Below are 25,904 nucleotides of genomic sequence, written 5' to 3'. Positions count from 1 at the left end.
GCGATCTGCGTAATCCATGAAACACTAGGATGACACATTACCGGCTTAGATAGAAGAAGCCTATAAAAATAGTACAGGCCACAGATTGAGTACTTGTCGGATCCTGCCGTTGCTGTCTGGCAACTGCTCAGTTCTTCCATAGACGTAACATCTAAGGAGTTTCCCATTGTAAATGATTTATTAGGAAGTCTATCAGACACGGCAAACGGTGGGTGACGAAACCTGATCTTACTATAGGAGCAGTGCTGTCACCTGGCAGCCTAGGGGTTTCTGGGCAGCATCTTGAGGGGCCCACATTGCAGCCTGTCTGCTCCCCAGAAAACATGGTCAAGGCTGGGTTCACATCACCATTTTATTTTCGTTCTACTGATCCGTTTTACCAGGGGGGTAAAAAAGATTGTGTAGAAAAAAAAAAAAACTTTTTTCCATTATGCTCATTTTACATTTTGTTATTTTTAATTTTTTCCCCATCAAAATGAATGGATTTCAGACAGAAATGGCTAAAGCAGAAGCAAAATGTGCATAATGGATGCATAGAATTTCCCCCCTCTTGCTCTTCTGACGAATCAGAAGAGCGGAAAATGAAACTGTGATGTGAGCCCGGCCTAACTCAGTCTCTGGGGGCACATTTGGGGTAGTTCATGTACATTTGTGCACTACTGCACCCACAAAAACCAGTCAGTATTCTGGACAGGGCAGGGAGTCTGATTTCCCCAGCACCGCTTTGCTCTATGATCTGATAATTTCTTGGTTAGAAAGGATTCAGTTCTGATATTAGCAGCGCCTCACTGCCAAACCCAGCCATTAGCTGCAGTGGAGCATGTGGTTATACCAATGCAGTGCCAGGGACTGGAAAGTGGACACACCGATGTGGCAGGGTGCAGCTAGGTATGAATCTTTTGCTGGCTGAGGAATGCTGTGGGCATTAGGAAAAAAACTTATTCTTGGACAAAACCTTTTTAAATAAAAATTTTTGCAACATTTTTCTTTTCACATGGTTAGAAACAATAAAAAAAAAAGTAATTGCAAGGGTGGATCCAATAATATAATCTAGACCCAGAATTGTGGATCAATCTGTACCTTAATTGGGCCTCATGCACACGGCCGGTTCTGCAATTTGCGGGCTCCGGCCGCGTGCTCCCCACATCACGATGCAGACCCATTCACTTGAATGGGTCTGCAATCCGGAGCTTCAGTGCGGAATGGAGGCACGGAACCCCGTGGAAGCAGTACGGAGTGCTTCCGTGGTGTTTCTGTCCGTGCCTCCGCACCGCAAAAAAAAATAGAACGTCTTCTTCACCTTTCATTGAGGGTTAATGGGTCTCGATCCATCCCGACAGCCACATAGACATTGCGCATGCATTGGGGACCGCAAATTGCGATCCCAAATGCACAGAACGACCGTCTGCATGAGGCCTAATCCTGATTTTTAATTTATTTTTTTCTTCTCTCCTTGTTTTAGTCAAGCGAAATGCCCAAACTAACAGAACAGCTAGCAGGACCTCTACGACAAATGCAGGTAATCGATCAACCTGAGAATAAAACTGTGGAATTTCATAAAATAGGACTTTGCATGAACCTGATGTCGGAGGCGAAATACACTGTAATCTAAACTCAATGTAGCACGTAGTGACTTGTATATATTTTTTATATACTCCACTTTCCTTCGTTATTGGTTGGCATTGCGGTGTCGGCGTCTGCGCTGCGTCTCAGAACAATGACCATATTTTGTGTCCATGTAAAGGGTAGTTTTGTACATTTCGTAATACATATAATGCTGAATGTAACCATCTGGACAGGAAACGGCCCGGAGGATCGCAAAAGTCTCAGCAGAAGCCAAGCTGGAAGTCGACGAGGAGTCATATTTAAGTGCTTTCCGTCCTAATCTCATGGATGTTGTCTACACGTGGGCCAATGGGGCAACGTTTGCTCAGATTTGTAAAATGACAGATGTTTTTGAAGGTAAGAATATAAAGTAGTATAAGAAGTAAAGGTGGGACCTGCTGAACACTACTTTGTTGAATGTAGTCGAATTTTAGCAACAAGATCCGTATTCCCTGCAGTTTGTTTATAGACCATTGATGTTTCATCTTTGGAGGGTCATACACTTGGCTGTTTCTGGGAGTGATGCGCAGTCCTGTACAAGTGAGTGTAACGGTGTTCCCAGTTGTGGACCCTCAGCAATCAAACATGCTCGGGAATGTCTGCGCCAGTCTTAATAATCGTGCCCCTTAGTCTCTCCACCAGCAGTAATAGACTGTGAGCTGCAGGGAGCGGAACATTGTATCTGTGGTATGAATATATACATACCTACATGCATGCTTTTAATGTGACACACAAATCTTATTTCATAAATCTAGTGACAGATTTAACACATTTTCTGTTGGGTGAAATGTTCAAATTTTTGACAAACGCAAAACATAACTGATAAAATAAATCTTATTATATATTCTGAAATCCAACACCTAGCGCTCTGTGAAAATGGCACCTTACACGTTATAATCACAGACTCCTGCGTACAACTTTGCATCAATGTGTAAAGGTCCTTTTACACGGACCAATAATGAGACCAATTATCGGGGATGAGGGTTTGTAGAAGGTGCCAGCGATCACCCGATGAAGAAGCAAGCGCGAGTTCATCAGGTGATAGCGTCTTAAAATCTTCAGTTCTGTGAATCAGATTGGTTTGTGTAAACGGAACCGCTGCCCAGAAACGAGGATTGTCTATGGAGATAAGCGATTGCCATAGCAATTGCTTGTCCCCATAACGTGTAGGCGATTGCTGCATGTAAACGCAGCCCTCACCTCCACTGACGATCAGGCGATTATCAGGAACGTTTGGTGCAATCAAGCCAGACACATCGGTCCACATCAAAGGACCTTAACATTTTGTACAAGAACACATCAAAGTTCATGTTTAGGACTATCGCTGCCAATGCCTTCATGCAAATGCCTGCTTGTGAATGAGGGGAGAAAGCCGTTGACAGATGTCAGGGGTGATCAGGGTCAGGCATGTTAGCTTCCGTTTCTTCTCAAGGACATAAACCACTGCCTGACATCAGGGAAGATCCAAGGAGACCCCCCTCCCATACACAAGACGTAATATAAGAAATAAACATACGCCCCTTCCCTAAATATTACAATTTGAGGGCACATATACTCACTGATTGGTAAGATGGGTGATTACATGAAGACCATTTCTACCACGCTTTAATAGGATGCCAAGATCTAAGCTAGTGCCCTCATGTTTTAACTGAAGGAATGGTTTAGAGTTGTGATGCATTACATATGTATGTGGCAGTACAAGGGTTAACCGTGTGGATGATGTTGGACAGTATTCCATTCCTGTTAATAAAGCTGTGCACTCCGAGCCCTCTGATAATTGTGACCTGCGCATTTCCGCAAACCTCTAAGTACTTTTAATTTAATTAATTTCTTCCGGAACATTAGTGGCCCCCGCGGCTCTGGGCAGTTTACTGCTCTTCCGTGGTCAGAAGTTAATGGCCCTTCTTGAGCTGACCCCGTGCTTTATGCTGGAAGGATGCTTTGTTCTGACATGTCTTCTGAAGCTCGTAGCGCCAATTACTTGAGCTGTAATGACTTTTACAATACACTGTAAAAATCCGAGCACTTGACACGTCCCCCACACTGGGTCCTCAAGGGTTTTATGTAGTTTTTTTTCCCCAGTTACAGAAAAGCGTCCACTATGTTCACATTCAGTGTTGGTCCTTGTTTACATCTCTGTTTTTCACTGACGTGTGCTTTCCGTATATTCTGTAGACAGCACACGTACCCATTGACTTCAGTATGCTTGTTCACACATCAGTACTTTTTACTGACTGAGGGTCTGAAAAATTCACAGAAAAATGCAGTACTTAGGTCCATGATGTAGACCAAACATGCCCATTGAAGTCTATAGGTATCTATAGATGGCATCTGTGTTTTTTTTCAGTGACCGCTAATTTGGGGATGCTTTTAAAATAAAAATTTCAGCTGATTAGTGTCCATGGAATAGGTATGACACATGGAGGGCAAAAAAACGGACACATGGACCAGACACGGATCCTTCACAGGCAACTTCACAAATGAAACGTGGATGTCAAACTAACATGCAAACGTGAATTAGGCCTCACTCTGATGAGAAGGCTAACATTATTCCCTATGGATGCACAGAATTTGGAAAGTTGTCCTTTAGCAATATTTTTATAAGGGTTTCGGCACGTTTCTTCAAAGGAAAACTGGAGCAGTTTACCCGTAACATCCAGGTTTGTAGATCTGCCCCAGTTTCTCGCAACACACTGAAATCTGGAACTTGTCTTGTAGGGAGCATCATTCGTTGCATGAGACGTCTAGAAGAATTATTACGACAGATGTGTCAGGCGGCTAAAGCCATCGGAAATACAGAATTGGAGAACAAGTTTGCAGAAGGTAAGTGCGCCCACGGTAAAATATTGTCATTGCATGGGTGTATTGTTTTTGTTTCGGACCAGGTATGCTAGGGCAAAAGAGGGGCTTGTTGGCATCTCCCCTGGCAGCACCTCATGCCCAGCTACATCCAGTATCTATAGAATATCCTTTTGTGGAACAAAAAGTAAAATTTATTCCCAAAACAATATATCACAGCTTTAAATCCATGCCTTTTCACTCCATTCATGGGTTGATTGTATAAATATCATTAGAAAAGGCGAACAAAGCAGAACTTGTGACCCGGCTCTGCATGAGACACATCGCAATCCTGACCTTCTCTCATGGAGAAGAATAACAGAGCCGGGGCTCCGCAGAGCGCTTGATCACTTCCTGTGGATAGAACTGCATGGTCATAATGTCCCACCATGTATATTTCATTCTATACTTTGTACTCTGCACTGGATGTCACTATTTAGACCAGGCATCCTCAAACGGCGGCCCTCCAGCTGTTGTTAAACGACAACGCCCACAATGCCCTGCTGTAGGCTGATACCTTAGGCTGTTCAGGCATGCTTGGAGTTGTAGTTTTGCAACAGCTGGAGGGCCGTTGTTTGAGGGTGCCTGATTTAGAGCTTCATAGTAAGGCAAATTGCAGATCCGCATGCGTTCTGTGTGCCGTACGCATTTTTCCCCCCAGACCTATTGAAATGGGTTCGTGTTCCGCATTTAGCAGACATATTCTGTCACTTTGAGAATGATCCGTGTGCTGTATCCGTATGTCCGTTCCGCATAGGGATAGAACATGTCCCATATTTGGCTACAAAATGCAGACCATGGATCTGCAAAAATATACAACACAGACAGTATCCATATTTTGTGGAACACAAAATACATACGTTCTTGTGCATGAGGCCTAATAGGTATTCTGTTTCTGTGATTAATCTCTCTCCATAGTATAGTTATAACCCCTCTTTATTCTACATATGTTTGGATGTTGTAATATTAAAGGGGTATTCTGGTTGGCTAAAGTTATCCCCTATTCACAGATTGATGAGGGTCCTACCGCTGGGAAATCCCCCCCCTGTAGCTCATTAAAATGTTCTAAGAAGAGATGTTGATCATTTTGTGTTGTTGGTTAACAATGGAGGCTCACTTTTAATTGTTTGCTGTAGTGGGCTTTGTGGTCAATATTGGCATAAAAAGGGGCACTGTGCCAGGCTGGACACTTAAGACTCTCAGTCTAAGACTTTTGTTAGCTAAACAATCTGTCTTCATTGCAGGAATTGTTCAGTGCTTTGCTGGATAGTCTAGACCAGGGATGCCCAACCTGCGGCCCTCTAGCTGTTGCAAAACTACAACTCCCAGCATGCCTGGACAGCCTACAGCTATTAGGGCATGCTGGGAGTTGTAATTTTGCAACAGCTGGAGGGCCGCAGGTTGGGCATCCCTGGTCTAGACAGAGATCATGAATTTTCACAGAAAGCGGAGCAGCAATTAAATGTTTTTCAGTGTCCTGCAGTGTAAAGTTGTACGAGCTAAAAACAGGTCAGATACTTTCTATTATGGCTGAAGATTTAATTGGCGGGTGTAGCCATCAGACCTCACATCTCGTGTACTCTAAAAAGGTTTTTCCAAAATATAATTACCAGACTTTTCTCAGGACTCCACCTTCTTCTCTTTTTGGGGGTGTGGGTTCCTTTTACAGCTGACTGTCTGCCCCTTTAAGAATTTATATGGCTGTTTATACAGTGATGTTTACTATTCTTCTCTTTCAGGAATTACAAAGATCAAAAGGGACATTGTGTTTGCTGCCAGTCTTTACCTATAGCGGAATGGATCACAAGGCGTTTATGTATTGACGCCGTCAGCAGCTGGAGCGTGAGCTCCTCGGACAACAGAACCAACCAAGGCCAGATGTTTGCTATAAACTTTTTTTTTTTGAAGTTTTCAGAACAAGCAACGTTCAAGCGAAGCAATATAATACAAGTGTTTGTACATACCGTTTCCACACGATTTTAATTAAAAATTTTACAATTTCATTAACACGTTTCTTTCATTTGTATAAGGGTCTGTGCACACTAGTGTCATGTTACTTTCATAACGGCCATGATGGGCCTCATTTGCTTAAATGGGGTCTGTCAGGTTTCCTTTTAGGGGTTTCTGGTATTTTGTTGGTACTAAAGCCTTGAAGGAACGATAACTAGTGTGAACAGAGCCTACCAAAGCATAAAAAGGGTCGTCCAGGATTAAGCAAACATGGCTGCTTTCTTCCAGAAACCGTTCACTCCTGACTATGGGTTATCCGGTAGTGAAGTTTAGCGCCACTGAAGTAAACCGGACCTATTTGCAATATCTCACAGGACCTGTAGACAAGTGTGGCGCTGTCTTTTTGAAAGTAGTCATGTTTTTTTTTATTCTGTACAATCTTTATTTAATATTTTTTTTTTTTTTAAAGCTATAACATTATACATAAAAATGTGTTCTTTATAAACTATATACAAAGTGGGCATCCAACAGGTATAGCAGCAGCTGTCCATTGCACATGTAGCTTACATACAAGTTAGGCAGCCCTTCTGTCATCCCTATTCATGATTGTGAGAATGCAGCATCTTCACCAATGCTGCATTTTCCGATCGATTTGGGGTCACAAAATGGCTGCTTTGAGTGGTGCAATTTTAAAAGGCTTAAGTGCTAGAGTGCCATGCAGGATTAGCCCCTCCAGCACTAACGGGGTTAAAGGTTAATTAAAAGGGATTAAGAGATTACACTCTTAATACTGTGTATAAGAAAGCTGGATATGTTTTTGTTGAGTGGCTTTCAAGGCTGGTGACTGCCGTAGTGGTTCCCGTTAGTTGACGTCTCGTGCAGAGTCGTGTGCGAATCTTCTTCTTTCTGATTGAGCCCACTTTTCTTGTTTTTGAAGAAATCTGAGACATACAGAACCTGTGAAGCAAAGAGAGAGACTGTGAGGAGCGCAGGGATGGGGTTCGGTCACACTCTGAATTAACCTTTTAATGCAGGTTGTAATTAAAGCCGCAGACACCGTAGCTACCCGTAAGGAATTTGCTGTAATTATCCCTCTATCTGGACGTTCCCTTTGATCACAGAACCATTGTGCTCACAAATAAGGTTGTCTTGTGAATCATGTTCAGCTCCAGCAATCGCTAAGAACATGAAGCTGCTCCAGGATCATTAAAGAGCCTCATTGTGTGTGATGTTTCTGTGCAGTCTGTAGCAAATGGCTGCTGAAGAAGTTCAGAGTTTGTCGGCAATGTAGGTATCATCTGCAGAGTTATCCAGGACTGATGGCTGCTGTTTAGGATAAGACTCTAAGGCCCCTTTCACACGAGCCAGTATTCCTCGTGATGCGAACACATTGCACCCACACAGAATCCGGACCCATTCATTTCAATGGGGCTGTGTACATGTGCGTTGGTTTTCATGCATCACTTGCTGCGATTTTCACACAATGCACATGTTATATATTCTGCGATTTATCACGCAACGCTGGCCCCATAGAAGTACATGAAAATCGCATCCGCAAGCAAGTGTAGATGTGATGCGTTTTTCACAGATGGTTGCTAAGAGATGTTGTTTGTATACATTCCGTTTTATTTTTTATATCACATACGTGCAAAACGCATTGCACCCGCACGATAAAAACTAAACGCGGCAAAACTGATTGACTTTGCCTACTAAATCACGCATTTTTCACTGAATGCATTTGCAACGCATCCGGACGCGCTCGTCTGCAAGGGGCCTTAAGGGCGCATTCACACGCCTGTATAAATGGATCCGCATCTGTTATGCAATCTTGTGGAATGTGTGCAGGCCCGTTCACTTCAATGGGGCCGCAAAAAATGCGGACAGCACACTGTGTGCCGTCTACATTCTGTTCCCACGGCCCCACAAAAAATAGACCATGTCCTATTTTTGAGTGCAACCGCAGACCAGAATATACATTCTCTATTTAGCGCAGACCATGTGCGGTCTGCAAATTGTGGAATGCACACTGCCGGTGTTTTGAAGATTGCAAAGCGCTTACAGTAGCGTGAATGCACCCTTAATATGGAATATAGGGCGGGGTCCGACTCATCAACCCCACTGATCATCCATTTCATTGCTTACCAAACAGCTGAACAGGCATTGCTCTGTACTTTTAGTAGTCACTAGGACTGGACTGGTGCTACTGAAAGTACTTATAGCTGTGTCTGCCTGGTAAACAGTGAGGTGGCTGATCGGCCATGGTGCAAAGAGTTGGCTCCATTAATCTGTGTTTTTTTTTTTTTTTTAACTGATCGGTAGGGGTCACAGTAGCACCACAGCCTTCCCTAGGCCAAGTGACATACTGTTCATTGGTCACAGGGCCTAGGCACAGCTCAGCTATATTTAAGTGAATGGGACTGTGATCCCAAGCACACTGTATGGCTCTGTGCTTATCTATGGGGGTCTGGGGTGTTGGACCCCCTACCAGATACTGATGACCTATCCAGAAGTAATCAAAAAAAAAAAAAAAAACCTGTTTGAAATTACACTAAAACTGATTACTCTATCTGTAAAGGGGTTTTCCAAGGCGCGTGATCAGTGCAGAAAACACACACTGTGTGGGAGCATGGCTTCCCAGGATCACACCGCATTATGCTGTCTGTATTTCAGTAGGCTGGGCAGAAACACACAGCATTATAAGTCATTATAATGCCAGTACAGTGCAGGGAAAAGAGTTCATAACAGAATTATGCTCCCACACAGTGGGAAGAAAAAGTCTAGAACCGATCCTTTAAGTGCCTGGGACATAAATAGATCCTTGGATTTTTTGCAGTGTTTTTTTTTTTCTCCATTTATTTTGATGGGATCAGAAAGGAGGGACATATTCCTCAAATCTGGACAAGTCCTTTCAATATAAATACTGTGGGTGGGTAAAGATGTCCGTATTGGCAACTGCTAATAAAGAATGGTCATCGCAGCCAGGGGCCCGTTTCAGATTCTGGTTGTAACAACTTTGCTTTGTCCTCTTTTTGTCCATTGTATCGATATTAGGTTGGAATCTGGTTCTGGAGGGTAAGATCCAGTCTTTGGTCAGAGGGTAATAACCCTTTAATCAGCATTCATAGCACATCCTGCAAAGGTGCGATTCCCACCTCTCGGACCTCCTGCTATCTTGAACAGGTCTCTGTCCCAAGCCGCTGGCCATGTGCAGCTCTCTCCATTCACGTTTCTGTAAGTGCACTTGTGACAGTTTTCATAGGATAAAAAAATAATAATAATTGACAGGGGCCTTTGGTCTGTCCTTGAATTTAATCAGAAAGAAGACATCTGAATTGCTGAAAGAAGAATTTGCTTTTTATGCTCGGAGTTACAAAGGGTCATTATACCATATCTGATTACATAAACCCTTCTAAAAATAGTAACTAATGATGGACCAGATACACAACGGGGTGCCCAATGGTTCTGAGGTTTTTTTTGGCACACAAGTAAAACCAAACCCAAAGTATGGTAACTATGCACAAAATAAATGACAGTATAGATTCTATATACATTACCAAATTAATAAATACATCAAGGAAATGAATTATGGAGCAAACACAAGAGTCTCCAGCAGGATCTGGACGGTTTACTTACAATAAGTACAGCAACAATGGCTCCTTGGATCAGTCCAATTAGCACATCGCTCCAGTGATGCTTATAGTCAGAGACCCTGGACAGACCAACATAGATGGACACAGCGATGAGAGCGAACTGAACCGTCGGCCGCAACAGTCTGGCCCAATAGCCTCTCATCCGGGACTGAAGATACAGCTGGGGGGGGACAAAAAGAAACACTTTAGCTGAATGTGGTTTATAATAGAGCAAAGAGGAAACAGTTACTGGAATATCATGGCTTACATATGTCCTGTCATATTAAGACCAGCATAATAATGAGAATGCTATCTGCATAGACTGGGGACACTTAGTGAGCCACAAGTCAGGAACTAGAGGGGCTACTGTATGTATCATGTGGGTATGTCATGGTACCCTTAGGGTACAGCCACACGATCCAGTCCTGAGATTGGCTTCCAAAACTGCATAAGGAAACCTGGCCGTGTGGCCGTCCCCTTATTAGAACAGTGGTTAATCAGCAGCCAGCGCCAGACCTTTATGCTACTTTCTTAGGCCACATTCACACATATGTGGCTTTTAACGGACCACGGTCCGTGAAAACCCATCCTGCAGGAGCACACAGCGTCATTAGTTGCCGCCGCTGCTCTACAGTAATACACTTGTATAGATCATATGAGTGTATTATTGTAGATTTCATCAATAAATCTTCTAATCAAAAACTTAACTAGAACAGCTTAAAGAAATCACGCAGCAGATTTTTTTTCTTTGAGTAACCTGTGCCAGGGCTCAGGATAATATACAATAATGCAGAATTTTCTTGAATTTCAATCCTGCCATGACAAAACCTATCTTTAGTAAAACGATACAGGAATCCTGTGGTGTGTGGTCGCATCCTGCAGACGCTGCTGAATAAAGGCTTAGCATTTAATAGGCACTGTCTGCATAATCTCGGAACAAATAGCCAAACGCAGGATATTTGTGATTGTTGTATATCCACCACGTCCAGTTCATCTGCGATAGCAGAGAACCCCAAATTCACACAGGGGGAGTCCTTGGGCCGTAGAGCCGTTCTCGCTGTACCTCTACCTGACATGTGACGTGAGGGCGAAAAAGCTCAAAATCGGGATAGTACATATTTAATACATACCGCTACTCTTCAAGGATAGATTGTGTAGGTATCAAATATATGCATGATTGTAGTACATATGATTAGGGATGAGTGAATTTCATATTTTGAAGTTCGTGTTGTGGTATTTACTGAATTGCGTTAAGGATTCCGTTACCACGGACCATAACACAACTCCATAGACGTCATAATAGAAGTCTATAGCCTGCATAACGGATTTGTACAGTTTCCGTTATGCAGGTCATAGACTTCTATTATGACAGAATCCATAACACAATTCAGTAAATACCACAACACGAACTTAAAAATATGGAATTCGCGCGACCCTACATATGATGAATTTCAGGACTGTACTGGTCCCTTCATCAGATATGTTGATAAATCTTTTGAAAGGACCGGTAGGGTCCTGAAATGCATCATATGTACAACAAAAAAAAAAAAAAAGCACACAGTATATTAAATACCTACACACCTGTATTGGTGCTGCCTTCAAGGATAGCTTCCACAGTCCCTAATTTTTTTAATCGCTGACCTGTTGCCTACCCATTCCAGTCCCAACACATGGATAGTGTCTGAGGACGGCGACTGAAGCCTTACAGACTGTTGCAAATTAGAAAACTTGCCTGACTAGGACGTTAAAAAGAAAAATAATAAATCTTTAATATATGTTGCAATTAAAATTGGAGTCACGACCTCTCATTTATAACTTATAATTTTTCAGGCAGGGTATAACCCCAGACAATGCGGAGAGGTATAATAAGTTAAGCGTTTGTGCTTCCTTTTCTCAAGCTCACTAGATTGTGTATAGCTCGAGTATCCCTCATATACCCTATAGAAGATGGGTTACACAATAGCAGCCATGTACCCATAACAATCAACATTGTGACTACCATATCTTAACACAATGTTGCTGTAGCACATACATTCCAATCACCATCCCAGTATGGAATCAGTAAGTAGTATTGCTACACTTAACTGCCTATTTAAGAAACCGCTAGAGGGACCAGCTGGTCTTGACCAGGACCTTAGTTTGCATGGTCTAAAGCAGGCATGCTTAACCTCCGGCCCTCCAGCTGTTGTAAAACTACAACTCCCACAATGCCATGTTGTAGGCTGATAGCTGTAGGCTGTTCAGGCATGCTGGGAGTTGTAGTTTGCAACAGCTGGAGGGCCGCCGGTTGAGCATACCTGGTCTAAAGCAGTGTTTCCCAACCAGTGTGCCTCCAGCTGTTGCAAAACTACAACTCCCAGCATGCCTGGACAGCCTTTGGCTGTGCGGGCATGCTGGGAGTTGTAGTTTTGTAACAGCTGGAGGCACACTGGTTGGGAAACACTGGTCTAAAGGAATGACCTACTGTCCTCTCATCGACACTATTCCTGGTATGCTCGTCCCCTAGACTGTTTCTAGGTCTAAACTCCCACTCAACGCGTTTCTGTGCAAGAGTAACCTTGCACGTCATCAGGAACAGGTATTCTCACAGAGTATCGACATCTATTTAACAAATCGCACATAATGGTGTGCTCCTTTTTCTTGACAATTTTTTTTTTTTTTTTATCGACTGACATACAAACAGTTAATGCACCAAAACAACAACTCATATCCTAGTAGTCAGGGGACTACATACCGTAGTTCTGATATTAGGGCATTGCAGGGAATGTTTTGCCCATGGCCTTACACAGGTCATGATCCGGCACTTTAAAGGTCCTGAAAGAAGACTATAACGGCTACGCGATCAAGTGGATGAGGTGAGTCATTTTATTTTATTTTTTTTAACCCTCAATGGACATTTAATGTAGCATTCTGTATTAAGAATGCTATTTTCCATTATAACCATGTTATAATGGAAAATAATAAAATCTACAGAACACCAAACCCGAACTTCAGTGAAGAAGTTCGGGTCTGGGTACCAACATTCGTTTTTTTTAAACGCTTTGCACTTATGTGGGAAAAACGGAACAATGCAATCACAGACAAATTGCATGCGAACACGCCTGCAACACATCCGGACTGAATCCGGCACGCTCATCTGCAAGGGGCCTAAGGGTGGGCTTACGTGTGCCTCAACGAGTCGGGCCCGTGCTCTATTTTAGTGGTGCAGCCCTACAATCGTATTCCAGCAGCAGGGCACCCATCACAGGCTCGTACAGCCCCATTTCACCACAGATGTACATAAAGCAGAAGTGTGATAAGTAACCTCAAAAAATACTTACTGCCAGAAAGAGCATGCAGTACATGGAGAAAGAGGAATGGCCCGAATAGAAGGACAACCTAAAAAGACAAAGGATATTGATTCATTATAATACAAATCACTAATGTTTGAAGAATGGAAAAGCTGGAGGGTAAGACCTGAGATGGTAAGGCTGATGGTCATCCAGCTTTCCTAGAAACCAGCTCTACTGAGAATGGATGAAAGGCATTTTAACCAATTGTAGATAGAGAGGCTGAGCACTCTCCCAATGGACCACACGAGGACTATTCAAAAATATTATATTTATTACACCAATATATAGATCCCAAAAAAATATAAAAATATCACACTATAACAAAAATACACAATAAAAATGAACAATAAAAAATTCAATGTTAAGATTATTCAGATTAAGAGCATAAATAACTGAATATGCAGTGGCATGCAAAACAGGATGCTTTGTGCAACTTGGGTAAGAAAGTGTGTCCTGATTGAATGTAAAATCGATGGCAATTCAATGTTGAGATGATCGACAGTGTAAGAATAAATTTTAATCGAATAAATGTCCGGACTGAAATTCGATATTTGCTTTCGATTATTTTATCGATTATAACAATATTCGGTCAATATCCCCTGTATGGCAAAACGAAAAACACACTTGCAATTGCCGTCTGACTATAGCACACGGTGGCGTCCCACGTGGCTGATGGAGTCAGATTCGGCAGTACCTGTTAGTGACGGTTTCAGCAGGAGCAGTGTGAGCAATGTAGCCCTCCGTGTAGAGATTCTTCAATATAGAAGTTTTGATTGTAACTCTCTCAGTACAAGGGTCAAAATATTCGCTATATGCCAGGAAAGTTCATCAGGGTAAAAGCATCAACTCAAGTTGTTAAAGTCAGGACGTCCATCAGCTGATGTGAACGCTATTAAATAACTCTAGGGATGTAGTACAGCTGAAATTGTCATTTAAAATCAATAATTTACCTGCAGTTCTATGTAAAACCAAAACGTATTACCGTTGTGTTTAACTGAATACTCAGCTCTGCTGCATCTGTATCAAAACATACAACGTCAATATGGCCTTTACTGCACCCTTGTCCACCTTTATGCCCATATGTTTTCTCAAAAGGTCAGTATGGTTTCTGCCTGTGAGAATCCAACGCACAGCTCTATTATTTCTTCTAGCACGACATGTCATAGCAGCTGCTGTCAAGCTCCGAGGCCATGCCAATGTGCTGACTGCTACCCTCCTGGCATTATCTCACCTCACCTACTGGCACCAGTTGTTGTGTAAAAATACATTGAACGCTCGCACATAAAAGTTACCAATTAAGGACAAAAAAGTAAGATACAAAATGTCGTCAGCCCCCCACCCCCCAGAAATAAAATAAAAAAACTCTTTCCCATTACAGAGCATGGAGAAAATAATGTCAACTAGCTGCCAAAGCTAAAGTCATTATAATATTACCATGACGAGCGCTATAAACATTATATGTGACTGCGGAGGACCTGTCAGCACTCGACATAAGTATTTCCTTAAACTAACAATTCTGTTCCTCTGTACTAGTTATTGACACCGGGTTGTTGCCATTCAGCAGGTGTCTGTCTAGTGTGATCGTGTCAGACTTGATAGGAATGTCACCCATTGACAAGGCAAATGGTCAGATTTGTAAATTAATTCCCACATTTTCATTAGGAATAACAGAGGAGCACCACAAAGAAGATGTCCCAGAACTATAATTTTTTGAATACTAATATTTACTGAAACAGATGGAGAGATGATAGATCTTCAATGTAATTCAAAGATGGGAAAAAAAAAATGTTCATGAGGACACGTCAAATTTTGCAACAGTGGTAAATTGTAACTGGCGGATGCTAAAACATGGCCGTCGGAATGAGGCCTTAGCAGCCTGTGCTCAGGTTGGCTAGGAACTATTTAACAACATAGAAGCAGGTACAAGTTAATTTCCCCACATAATCCCCTTGTCCGTAAAGAAGGAGAGATTGAGCTGCCTTAAGGTTTGTACAATATGACCCCCTGCAAGGGGTGTCCAAGGTTTTGGATGTCATATTTTCTCCTGGTCAATAATGATCAAGGTTAAGGTCTCCCTGCAGAGATATACAATACCGATGGCAACAAGCAAGAGGACTTCTTGGGGATGCTGGATAATAATAAAACGTCCTAGGCTTTCATCAGCCCTTCATGAATTATTTCCACAAGTATCCAGCAGGTCAGATCATGTTCAACAGAAGAAAGGAAAAGCTGCTGATCTGACTTATCTCTCCGCCGATCACTCACTGAATGCAGAATTTACAGCTTCAGCCAATTACCAACACAACTACATTCCTTCCACCTCCGGAAAAACAAAAAAACTCCCTAGTTTTCGACTAAGGGCTCATGCAGACGGCTGTTGTGTGCATTGGGGACCGCAATGTAAGGGCAACATCCGTGCGGTTTCCAGAGACGGATCACGGACCCATTCAAGTTGAATAGGTCTGCAGCACCCAAAAAAATAGAACAAATTCTATTTTTTCGCGGTGCAGAGGCAAAAGTGAATGGGTCTGCATCTGTAATGTAGTGCACAAACGGCCAGAGCCCATATATTGCAGACCCGGCCAGGGAAAAGCCATCTGCATATGCCATAAGGGCTCATGCACATGGCCGTTGGTCGGCTGTGCCCATATTGCGGTCCGCAATATGTAGGCACCGGCCGTGTGCACCCCGCATTCACTTGAATGGATCCTCAATCCGGAAGGTCAGTGCAGAATGGAGGCATGGAAGCACTACGGAGTTCTTCTGTGGGGATTCTCTGAGTGCCTCCAAACCGCCCAAAAACACTTTTTTTTTGCGGTGCCGACGGATCACGGACCACGCACCCATTCAATGGGTCTGGGACAGTATGTGGAATCCGCACCGATGTTACGCGTGCATTGGGGACCACAAATTGCAGTGCACAGAACGGCCGTGTGCATGAGCCGTAAGGCGGAGTTCACACTTCAGTTAATTGGTCAGTTATTTCCATCAGTTATTTTGAACCAAAGCCAGTAGTGAAGCCTACTCAGAGATGAGGCATAATGGAAAGATTTGCACCTGTTCTGTTTAGAGCCACACAAAAACTGATCAAATAACTGAAGTGTGAACTTGGCCTAACTGATCAAGCAGCACTGCTTTGATCCTCCTCCATCCTGCAGCAATGACACTCCTCGATACAGCAAGGGACCACTGCAGGCAATCGCCAACCTCAGCGGTATACAGCAAGAGACCACAGTGGCCAATGTTTGGCTGCAGTGGTAACATGCATGTCATTTCTGTGGTCCTCAGGGTCCACCTGCCAGATGATTTGAGAAGATCCCACAGAATGAATACCTGTGGTAAGTCCTGATGCATTGACACTAATTATATCACCTGCTCAATACTAATGAAATACTGAAAACTCGACCGGCAGGCGAGTCCTGAGGCCCCGAGTTGAGGGACATTGATGTAAACAAAGCCCCACAGGGAGGATTGGAACAGAAGGGGGGTTTAACATCTTCCTCTCCTTTTGCCATTTATTTATTTGGTTTTTAAACTTGGACAACCTTTTTAAGGCCTCAAGTGCAGACCAGATTATCTGTCCGTCAGTACAATCTACTACTACTGACATCATAGTAGTGTTCCTCTCCAAAAGCAGTTCTTAAAGGGGAGGTGGGAATAGAGTCGTAACATAGAAAAGTGTGCCATGCCCCATCAAATTCCGTCAGACTTTTATAAATTGGAACCATGGAGGCTTTATCAAAACTGGCTTAGTTGCCCATAGCAACCAATCAGATTCCACCTCTCATTTTCCAAAGGAGCTCTGAAAAATGAAAGGTGGAATCTGATTGGTTGCTATGAGCAACTGAACCAGTTCTACTTTACACAAGTTTTGATAAATCTCCCCCATAGTGTTAACAGGCATGCTGTAAGCACTAAGTCCACCAGAAGGCGTCACATTAATGACTCGTCTCTGCTAAACTGAAGCAATAAAACAGTCAGCATTTCTTCTGCCAAGATACCCCATATTGTCTCCAGTCTTGGAAGCTCTTCTAAAAGAAAATTCCTTTATGCGTTGCAGTGGAGAACAGAACATTTTGACACAAGACTATTATCCGGAAAAAAAGTAAGGAAACCAAATATCAAAATGTATTGGACTAAGACAAAGGAAGTCTAGTTCTCCACATACGTATTATGTTCTTTTTCGTACAGAGAATGTCTGGTGACACTTCAAGGAACCACAAGATAGAAAGGCAACTCGATACCAAAACCACTGCCGACATGTAAGACTACAAGACGAAACTAAAAGAATAGGACACAAAATACATATTCAATGGAGAGATTAGTGTTCTTCAGATTCTGCATTAAAGGGTTTGTGCCACAATCCTATCCACAAGATTGGGCATGACGGTCTCGATCAGTAGTGGTCTAGAACCCTACTGATTACGGTAACGGGCATCCTGTGTTTCTCCGCATAGTGGTGGTCCATAAAGTGCATCTGTATGGGACCACTGGATATTGCCAAGCACTGTACGCATATAGAAATGCATGAAGCCAGCAGCATACGCAATTCATAGATATAGGCTCAGGACTCTATCTGGATCAGTGGGGGTGCAACTGCTGGGACCTCAGTGATCATGAGAATCAATCATCCTCGATCCTGTTGATGGGGGCCAAGTTTAAAACTTAGCATAACCCCTCAATCAGGCCTGTTCCCAGAATCAGAGAGTTTATTAGGAGGCCGCTGTGCATACTAAAGTATTCTTTCAAGAGTCAGAGAAGCATTTACCAGATACTTTCTTCAATCATCTGTATAACATCCTGAAGAATCCCCTAGATCAGTGTTCTTTAACTCCAGTCCCCACCTTCTGGCCACAATTTGAGAAGATCCCACAGAATGAATACCTGTGGTAAGTCCTAATGCATGGACACGAATTATATCACCTGTTCAATACTAAGGGAATCCTGACCGGCAGGTGGGTCCTGAGGACAGAGTTTAGGAACACAGTCCTAGATATCATGAATGCTAATCAGGAGGGGGTGTCAGGCGACTTCCAATGACATGAAATCCCACAATTCCCAGTTTGTAACTTTTTAAACACCACTACAACGGCATTTTGTTCCAAGTGGTTTTTCTACGTCGCCCCTTGCCACTTTCCGAAAAAGCGGGGCAAGCAGGCCCTCCGCATCTATATTCATTCATGCTGCCGTAGATGTCAGTCTGAGGCCCGGCTCACAGGAGGACATGCCAAATCTGTGATAAGGCCTCTGCCTCATCATAAATTAGGCACGTCCCCTGGCTGTGCGGGGGAAATCAACATTGGCAAAGAAAATGTCCGTCTTGATAAATATCAAGGTTCAATGGTTCCTCGCAACTTCTTTTATGATTACATTTTGAAGATCCTTGAAACAGTCCCCTAAAATGTTCCCTGATGATCAGCTATTAAATTATATGTTTAACTAGAACATACAAGAAGTGGCTTCTGTATAAATGTATGGGCGGGGGGGGGGAGCAATCTCAAAGCCAAAAGCTGACGTGATGCTCAGCAATTACACACAGGTGATCGCTCATAAACCCCTCCAGCAAAGTATTGTGTAACTAGAGATTAACAGGAAAAAAAACCCAGAGGATATTAGAATCCATATCATAAGATTTTGTGAGACTGACATTGCAACGCTTAAAAGGGGTTATTCGGGTTCACCGCTGAACCCGGACATATCCCCATCTTCACCTCTCCGGCCCCCCGATATGAGCATCGAAGCATTTCATGCTCCAATGCGCTTCTTTGCCCTGCGCTGAATCCGGGCTCTCCATAGGGACTGCTAGGCGGAGGCTTCAGTCCAGCAGTGAACCCAGTGATGTCACCGGCACTAATGGGGGGGGCTTTAGCACTGCCCTAACCTGTAAAACGTCTAGGCCAGCGTCCATCAGACCCGGTGACATCACTGGGAAGATTACTGGGCGGAAGCCCCGGCCTAGCAGTGTGCCATTGTAAACAAAAAAAGCTCCAATGCTCATATCAGGAGGGTCGGAGGGGTGAAGATGGGGATATGTCCGGGTTCAGCGCTGAACCCCTTTAAAGAAGTACAATTAAGATCACATTAATCTGTGGGGCAGTTTTAGTTTAAATTTAACCCAGTGAAAATATTTCCCATGTCAGTGGATGGGAACTTTAGTAGCGCATTTTAAATCTGTACTGATTTTTAATCTGGAGCACTCTCTAGGGCCACCTGCACACATTGCAGAATACTTTTTTTTCCGTGTTGATTTCTGTGTGGAAAAACTACAACATAGTACAGTAACGGCAAAGTGTACGAGATTAAACAAATCTTACGTACACTTTACGTATTTCTCAGATCAGCAAATGGCATTGATCATGTAGAAGGCACTTACTAATATACTCTCTTTGTCCATACTGCATCCTCTGCTGGATAGATTCATTTTTCCATCAGATTATACACTGCTGATTTCCAGGGATTATGGCCGCCGCTGCAGTATAGATCCCGCGCCACCAGAGAGGCAGATGCTTTTTTTTCTAAAGTGTGCAAGCACGACCACCACTGCTAGACTGCAGGGTGGTCATAACCCCTGGATACGAGCAGTGTATAATGCGATGGAAAAATGAATCCAAACAGCAAAGGAGGCAATATGGACACTCACAATACATTAGTAAGTGCCTTGTATTAACTTGCAAAATGCCATTTACTGAAGTGAGACATAATAGCTTGGTACAGCCCCTTTAAGTATTACACAGTGCCCATTCATATTGATAGTTTGTTTGTGTAATAAGGTAAAGAGAGAGATGTTCTTTGTAGTCTAGAGATGAGAATCCTGAACAGAGGACCCTATTAACCCAGAGATGTCTAACCGGGGCTATGAAAACATCAGGAAGGAACATTTGTGCGAATGCCCATTCATGATAGGGGTCCATGTAAAGGTGTCTGTTATAAATGTTACGGTAATTCCTGATAAGTGCCCCGATCATCTGCCCGTGCCTTTACTACACTGACAATTCTTCTAATAACACCATGGGCGGACATCTCCTGTATGTTATTCCACCCGAAGCTCAAAGTTCATCAGGTGGTAAATACATTTATTACAGTTTCTGCAAAATATTAGCCATGGGCGATAGGAATCGAGTGCAAATCAATAATCATTTACCAATTGACTGTTTAAGTGATCACACTGCCAAGAACGATGAACTGAGAATATAAAAGTGTAAGGCTACTTTCACACTTGCGTTGTTAATTCCTTTATTGAGAACCGGCAGAGGATCTCAATACTGGAATTAAACGGATCCGTTTTGATTTTGCACATCAGGATTCATCCGTTCCGTTAGGATGCGGTTGTGTGAAATCAAAACGGGTCAGTCACTGAATACATTGAAAGTAAATGGGTGACGGATCCGGTTTTTTAGGCTCTTGTAAGTCACCATTGACTTACATTGTTTTCAGTGCCGGATCGATTTTGTGTCCGGTCACAAAACAGAACGCTGCCGGAACGGAAGACATACTGAACGGATCTCTTTCCATTCAGAATGCATGAGGACTAAAAAAGGAAACGTTTTTTTCCCGGTATTGAGATCCAATGCCGGAAAAACAACAACGCAAGTGTTAAAGTAGCTTAAGTGTTAATAAACCAGAATCCTTTCCAAATAAAAATTCTGAATAAAGCCTCATTCACACATCAGTGTTCCACGGACGCGTTCTCCACGGACAGCACACGTCCCCATTCATTTTAATGTGTGTATTCAGACATCAGTGTTTTAGCACGGTGCGAGTTTTCAGCACGGATGCATTCTCTATTTTGTCCGCGTTCATGGATCCATCACATCCATTATAGTCTATGGGTCCGTGAAAACCACGGATGCCATCCGTGTTGCATCAGTGTTTTACGGATGATTAGGAAGAGATGCTTTTAAAATTATTTTTTATCCGTTGCAGACAACGACACCAGTCTGCATGACTATATACCTTCAGTACACCGGCTGGCCTGCACTGAAAATTAAGATTACTATTAAAAACATGTTGGCAGAATATAGACATAGGGCTTCGGGCTACACAAAGCACTTTCTCGGTTGTCCCACTGATAGGACAGCATTGTAAGCCAAGACATGCCCTTAATAAAAATAACTGCCTTGTTTTTCTCAAGGACTGGGCTGAAGCCTTCACTTTAGGAAAAGAACTTCTGATACAGAAACATAAGCCAAACATATGGAAAGTATCAGAAGGGAAAAATTACTTCTTTTTAGATTCAAAAACATTCATATTTATCTGGCGACTGATGTTCTATAGACAGGGCTGAGTAACCTCTCATCCTTTTAGCAATAAATTCAAAGACAAACTCAAAAAAAAATGCAAAAAAAATAAAAAATCATTCCAGTTGTATTCACTAGGGATGTCGAAATGCCATAAACAAACACGTTCCATCAAAGAAAGATCACGATTACTCATAGCGCCGTCAGTCATGGTACTGCCAGCAGTCCGTTCCAGAATTTCATGTGCCAAGACTGGAATAAAAATCTAAAGTGCAACGGCATCAAGAGAAAAAAAAAGTATTCACAAGCTTCTGGGTGTACGACTACTTATATGAGCAGATGTACCTCTGTTTTAGCCTAGGGCATGACCTGGTTTTTGGACAGATTTTTCTTTTTGGAGCCCAACTGTGAAACGTAGCACCTCTAACGTTTAGCTCATGTTCTAAAAATCATTCTTTTTTCAAAAAACAACTATTCAGAAGTTCAGTAAAGTTCCTTTAAGGCGGGGTTCACATCAACTTTCATTTCTCCGTTCTTCTGATCCGTCAAAAAAAAATAACGGATCCTGTATTTTAAGCATCCGTTATGCCCAGTGAGCTCAGCATGAGCATAACGGATGCTTAAAATACAGGATCCGTTTTTTTTGCTTATTTTTCGGTCTTCTGACGGATCAGAAGAACGGAAATCTAGATGTTGATGTGAACCTGGCCTTCGTTGGCATCTGATAATCCAGACAGCACATAATGGACTAGAGCCAGGCATCAGCAACCTCCGGCGCTTCAGATTTTCTGAAACTACAACTCCCAGAATCCTCCTTTCACTTCTATCGAAGTTAGAATAGTCAAGAAAGTGTGCATGCTGGGTGTTGTAGTTTCACAGCAGCTGGAGTGCCGAAGGTTGCTGATCCCTGGACTAGAGCACAGCAAGGTAAAATATTAACTGGAAAACTAGACAGTTCTGTATACCGGCTTCACCGATGAATGTCACAGTGACTATGATCAAACAAGTGCAAGCAAAACTCAGCGATCAAACAAATGCAAGCAAAACTCAGCTTCCACGAATAGGCTGATGCAATGGACACAGAGTGCAGAAGAGTCTTGATCTGTGTAGTGATTGAGGAAATTCTCAGGACCTTAAAAATTTATAGCACATTCATCAGCAATTGTCCTGCCAAAATAAAGATGTGGGAGCAGTAATAAAAAGTGATCCGTGTGTGAGTCAATTGCATTTAAGGGTCATAGTCAGGGTTGCCAACCAGATTTATTTTCTTTTTTCTGGACAACTTATCGCAAAATCTAATATTTTTTATGGACCAAATGGAAAACCATAATGAATGATAACAATTATAAGTAATCCATGTCTATAGCTCAATATACTGATAAGATCCCATCACTAGCATTTACTGTAAGCTGTAAAATGATGATAATTTCCACCAAAATAATCTAATCAACTACCACCAGCCTCAAAAAGAAAAATCATGGACACAGGAAAAAAAAATCAACTATTTTTATGGACTGTCCAGAAATTTCTGGACGGTTGGCAACCCTGCACATAGTCTCTAGCAAGGAACACATCTATTTACCCAATGAGGACATAGACCAATTTAGGAAGCCAATGGACTTTTCAGTATTTTTTTTGTACCAAGACTCCAGCACCCACATGACCGGGTCTTTTCATTTACAGATTTATCAGGAGGTAATATCAGTTAGAACCAGGATTACCACCAATGCCCAGAATGAGTAGGAGTAGGGATGAAGGGGGGTCATTTATCAAGCTGAAATACACCTACATTTTCCCCACTTACGCCAGGTCTAAAGTAGGTGTGGCGAGGGCGGGAAAGGGGACGGGCCGTTAGGCCCGTATCATGTACCATTTTCTATGCCTGTTTCAGGCTATGTAAATGTAAGACAGCTCGGAAGTGGCAGAGGATCCGTTAAAAGTTATAAAGAGGCTGGCGCTTCTTCATAACTTCGGCGATCCTTCGTCAGCTATAAGGCTTTATTAAGACCGGCATCTAAAATGCCGGTCTTAATAAAAGGACCACCGAAATATATACCGTACTGAGAAATGAATGTACCGTCAGCTCCATCAAGATACATACAGGGCCTCTAGAACAACAACAAAAGCCAGAGCATCCAAACCTCCATCAAGATAACCTTCCAACATGTCACTAAATTCAGTCAAAATAAATCTCCTTTTAACGCTATAATGATCCCATAGAGTAAAAGGATAGAATTCCTACAAACGTCAGCAAAAAAAAAAAAAAAAGTTAGATAACAAAACCCTAGAATGAAGATCTCCTGTAAACCATTTCTAAAATACAGTATATTCAGCTTGAAATATTTGAAGGCTTTCACCTTCATGATAAAAGCTAATATTTCTATATACTTTCTGTATTTCCCACTTAATACACAGATAAAGAACGAAAAAATTACAACTGACACAGGAAAGATGTCCTTGACGTTTAAAAAAGGAAAGTTATGTGACCCTCGATTCATCAGTTCCCCCAACACAGCGAAGGATTATGTCGGGAAAAGTTTGTGGTCAGTTACCATGGTGAGTTGGCACCGTGGCCTAGGTATGCCAAAATAGCAGACAACGTGTCCTTTATGAATCCCTTTTTTTCTTGTTATAATACACCTTTTTGGCCATAAAATTATTTAACTTTTTACAAATACTTCAGTCTGTTTGGACATCTAGGACACATTTTGTCACTTGTCCTGTGCAACATTTGGTTGAAAAACAACAAACCAGCTTTAGCTGGCCATATACCAGGGATTTTTTTTTCCATAATGGCAGATTTCAACCGGTTTATGCTGTTGGCTTGGTCACATTTCTTGACATGACGCCTTAAGAGACCTGAAAAACGTTAACTGCCAAGCTGGATATTTTCCAATTACACCAATCATTGGCAATAGTAGTTATGGTTTCATCTAAATGATAGATATGCACCCCATCAATAAAAGCCAAGTCACAAATCAAGACATAGGTCGATCAGTGATTCATCACTTAAGTTATCGTGTTCTCCAACGTGATGACCTTCAAAGGCAAACTGTGAACCATAAGCTGTTCAGAAAAAAAGCCATTGCAAGCCTCTTCTGTCTTGTGTATGGTCAACTTTAGAGTAGTGGTGGCATCGCCTATAGATTTTGAGGCCTGCAGGCATCATTAAGGGGTACATTTCTTTCCCTCACTAAAAGACTTCCAGGGTCTTGCAGAAGAACAGCTGAAGAAGCTTTCTCCATTTAGAAGACTCAGCAACAGACGACCCCAAGATCTAAGTGTTACTAGCTCAATTTTTATTTCTGGTTGCCTTAGGGAACATTTTACCAGGCTGACTACATTTCATGATTCAGACTAAGTCATTGGAGGTTTATTGAAGCTTCAAGGCAAATTTATTCCTGTGCAATGTCCATAACAATCCTGTGATCTACACATTTGCTTAGACCGCATTATTAGTTATGGCTTCCTGAAAGAAAACGTTTATGAACCAGTCAGCAGTTTCAAAAAGGTTGAAATAGGGATGTAAACAGTAAACCAGGGACATATCCACTGACCTCTACATCATCAGGTCGAGAAAATCTAAAAACTCTAATATTGCAATCACTTACATAGACCATCATTACATACATTTATACACAGAAAGTTTCATTCTATTCCAAAAACACCTTCTTGGTGCATTTTCGTAAATTAGAACAAAATCTGTGCTTCTGGAGACCAAGTAAGGCAGCTCTTTGTAGCACAAATTATCCCCAAGTGTTTTATTGCAGTAGGAAACCATAAACTGTAAACCCTGTACAGGAGAACAAGTTTAAATTACTCATTTCTAGGTTTAAAGTTAATTATAAAAATGTCCAGTCTGTCTACCTTGTTCATTCACTTCAGGTTTGTTAACATATCAAACAGAAGTCTTGGAAAAAAGGTGTAGGGCTAAGTATCTCCAATGAAAGAATCTAAAAAAAGTTAAGCCCCACCCCAGCAGATCTCTATCTGAAGTAAGCCAAGTTTTTACAAGACTGGTTCAGGAACTTGCAGAAAATCTGACAACCTGACTAACAGGTGTTTGCCTTTTTGTCTCATTTCTAGGGTCAGTTTCCCCTCTAAAGGTTAATTTGGGAAATCATTTGATCTATGGGGATGCGAGATGTAATAAACCCAGAGTAGTGGGATTAGAGCAACGTCCCTGTTTTGCAACAGATGTGTGCAACAAGGGATTTTTTAACTCTGGAAAACAGATGTTATTTTTCAGTCTAGCTTTCCATCAGCACCATACTTGGCCACATAAATTTAAACCGATCGAGTTGCCAGATGAT

General features: G+C 42.3%; 2 protein-coding genes across 3 annotated transcripts in view; one reads left to right on the top strand and one right to left on the bottom strand.

Moving 5' to 3' along the window:
- The window catches only part of MTREX (Mtr4 exosome RNA helicase), a 95,402-nt gene extending 88,952 nt beyond the window's left edge, over positions 1-6,450 (top strand). The window contains exons 24-27 of the mRNA XM_044276229.1: positions 1,463-1,519; positions 1,800-1,962; positions 4,324-4,428; positions 6,183-6,450. Coding sequence (XP_044132164.1) covers positions 1,463-1,519; positions 1,800-1,962; positions 4,324-4,428; positions 6,183-6,235 — 378 coding nt within the window. The 3' untranslated portion in view covers positions 6,236-6,450. The remainder of the gene's footprint in view (positions 1-1,462; positions 1,520-1,799; positions 1,963-4,323; positions 4,429-6,182) is intronic.
- A 361-nt stretch (positions 6,451-6,811) lies between these two features.
- The window catches only part of PLPP1 (phospholipid phosphatase 1), an 80,273-nt gene continuing 61,180 nt past the window's right edge, over positions 6,812-25,904 (bottom strand). For both annotated transcript variants that reach the window (XM_044276230.1, XM_044276231.1), the window contains exons 4-6: positions 13,343-13,400; positions 10,027-10,203; positions 6,812-7,350 (exon numbers count right to left, since the gene is read on the bottom strand). In XM_044276230.1, coding sequence (XP_044132165.1) covers positions 7,225-7,350; positions 10,027-10,203; positions 13,343-13,400 — 361 coding nt within the window. In that variant the 3' untranslated portion in view covers positions 6,812-7,224. The remainder of the gene's footprint in view (positions 7,351-10,026; positions 10,204-13,342; positions 13,401-25,904) is intronic.

Source organism: Bufo gargarizans, chromosome 1 (genome assembly GCF_014858855.1).
Source record: "Bufo gargarizans isolate SCDJY-AF-19 chromosome 1, ASM1485885v1, whole genome shotgun sequence".
In the NCBI taxonomy this organism is placed as follows: domain Eukaryota; kingdom Metazoa; phylum Chordata; class Amphibia; order Anura; family Bufonidae; genus Bufo; species Bufo gargarizans.
This window is presented reverse-complemented; position numbering and strand designations above follow the sequence as displayed.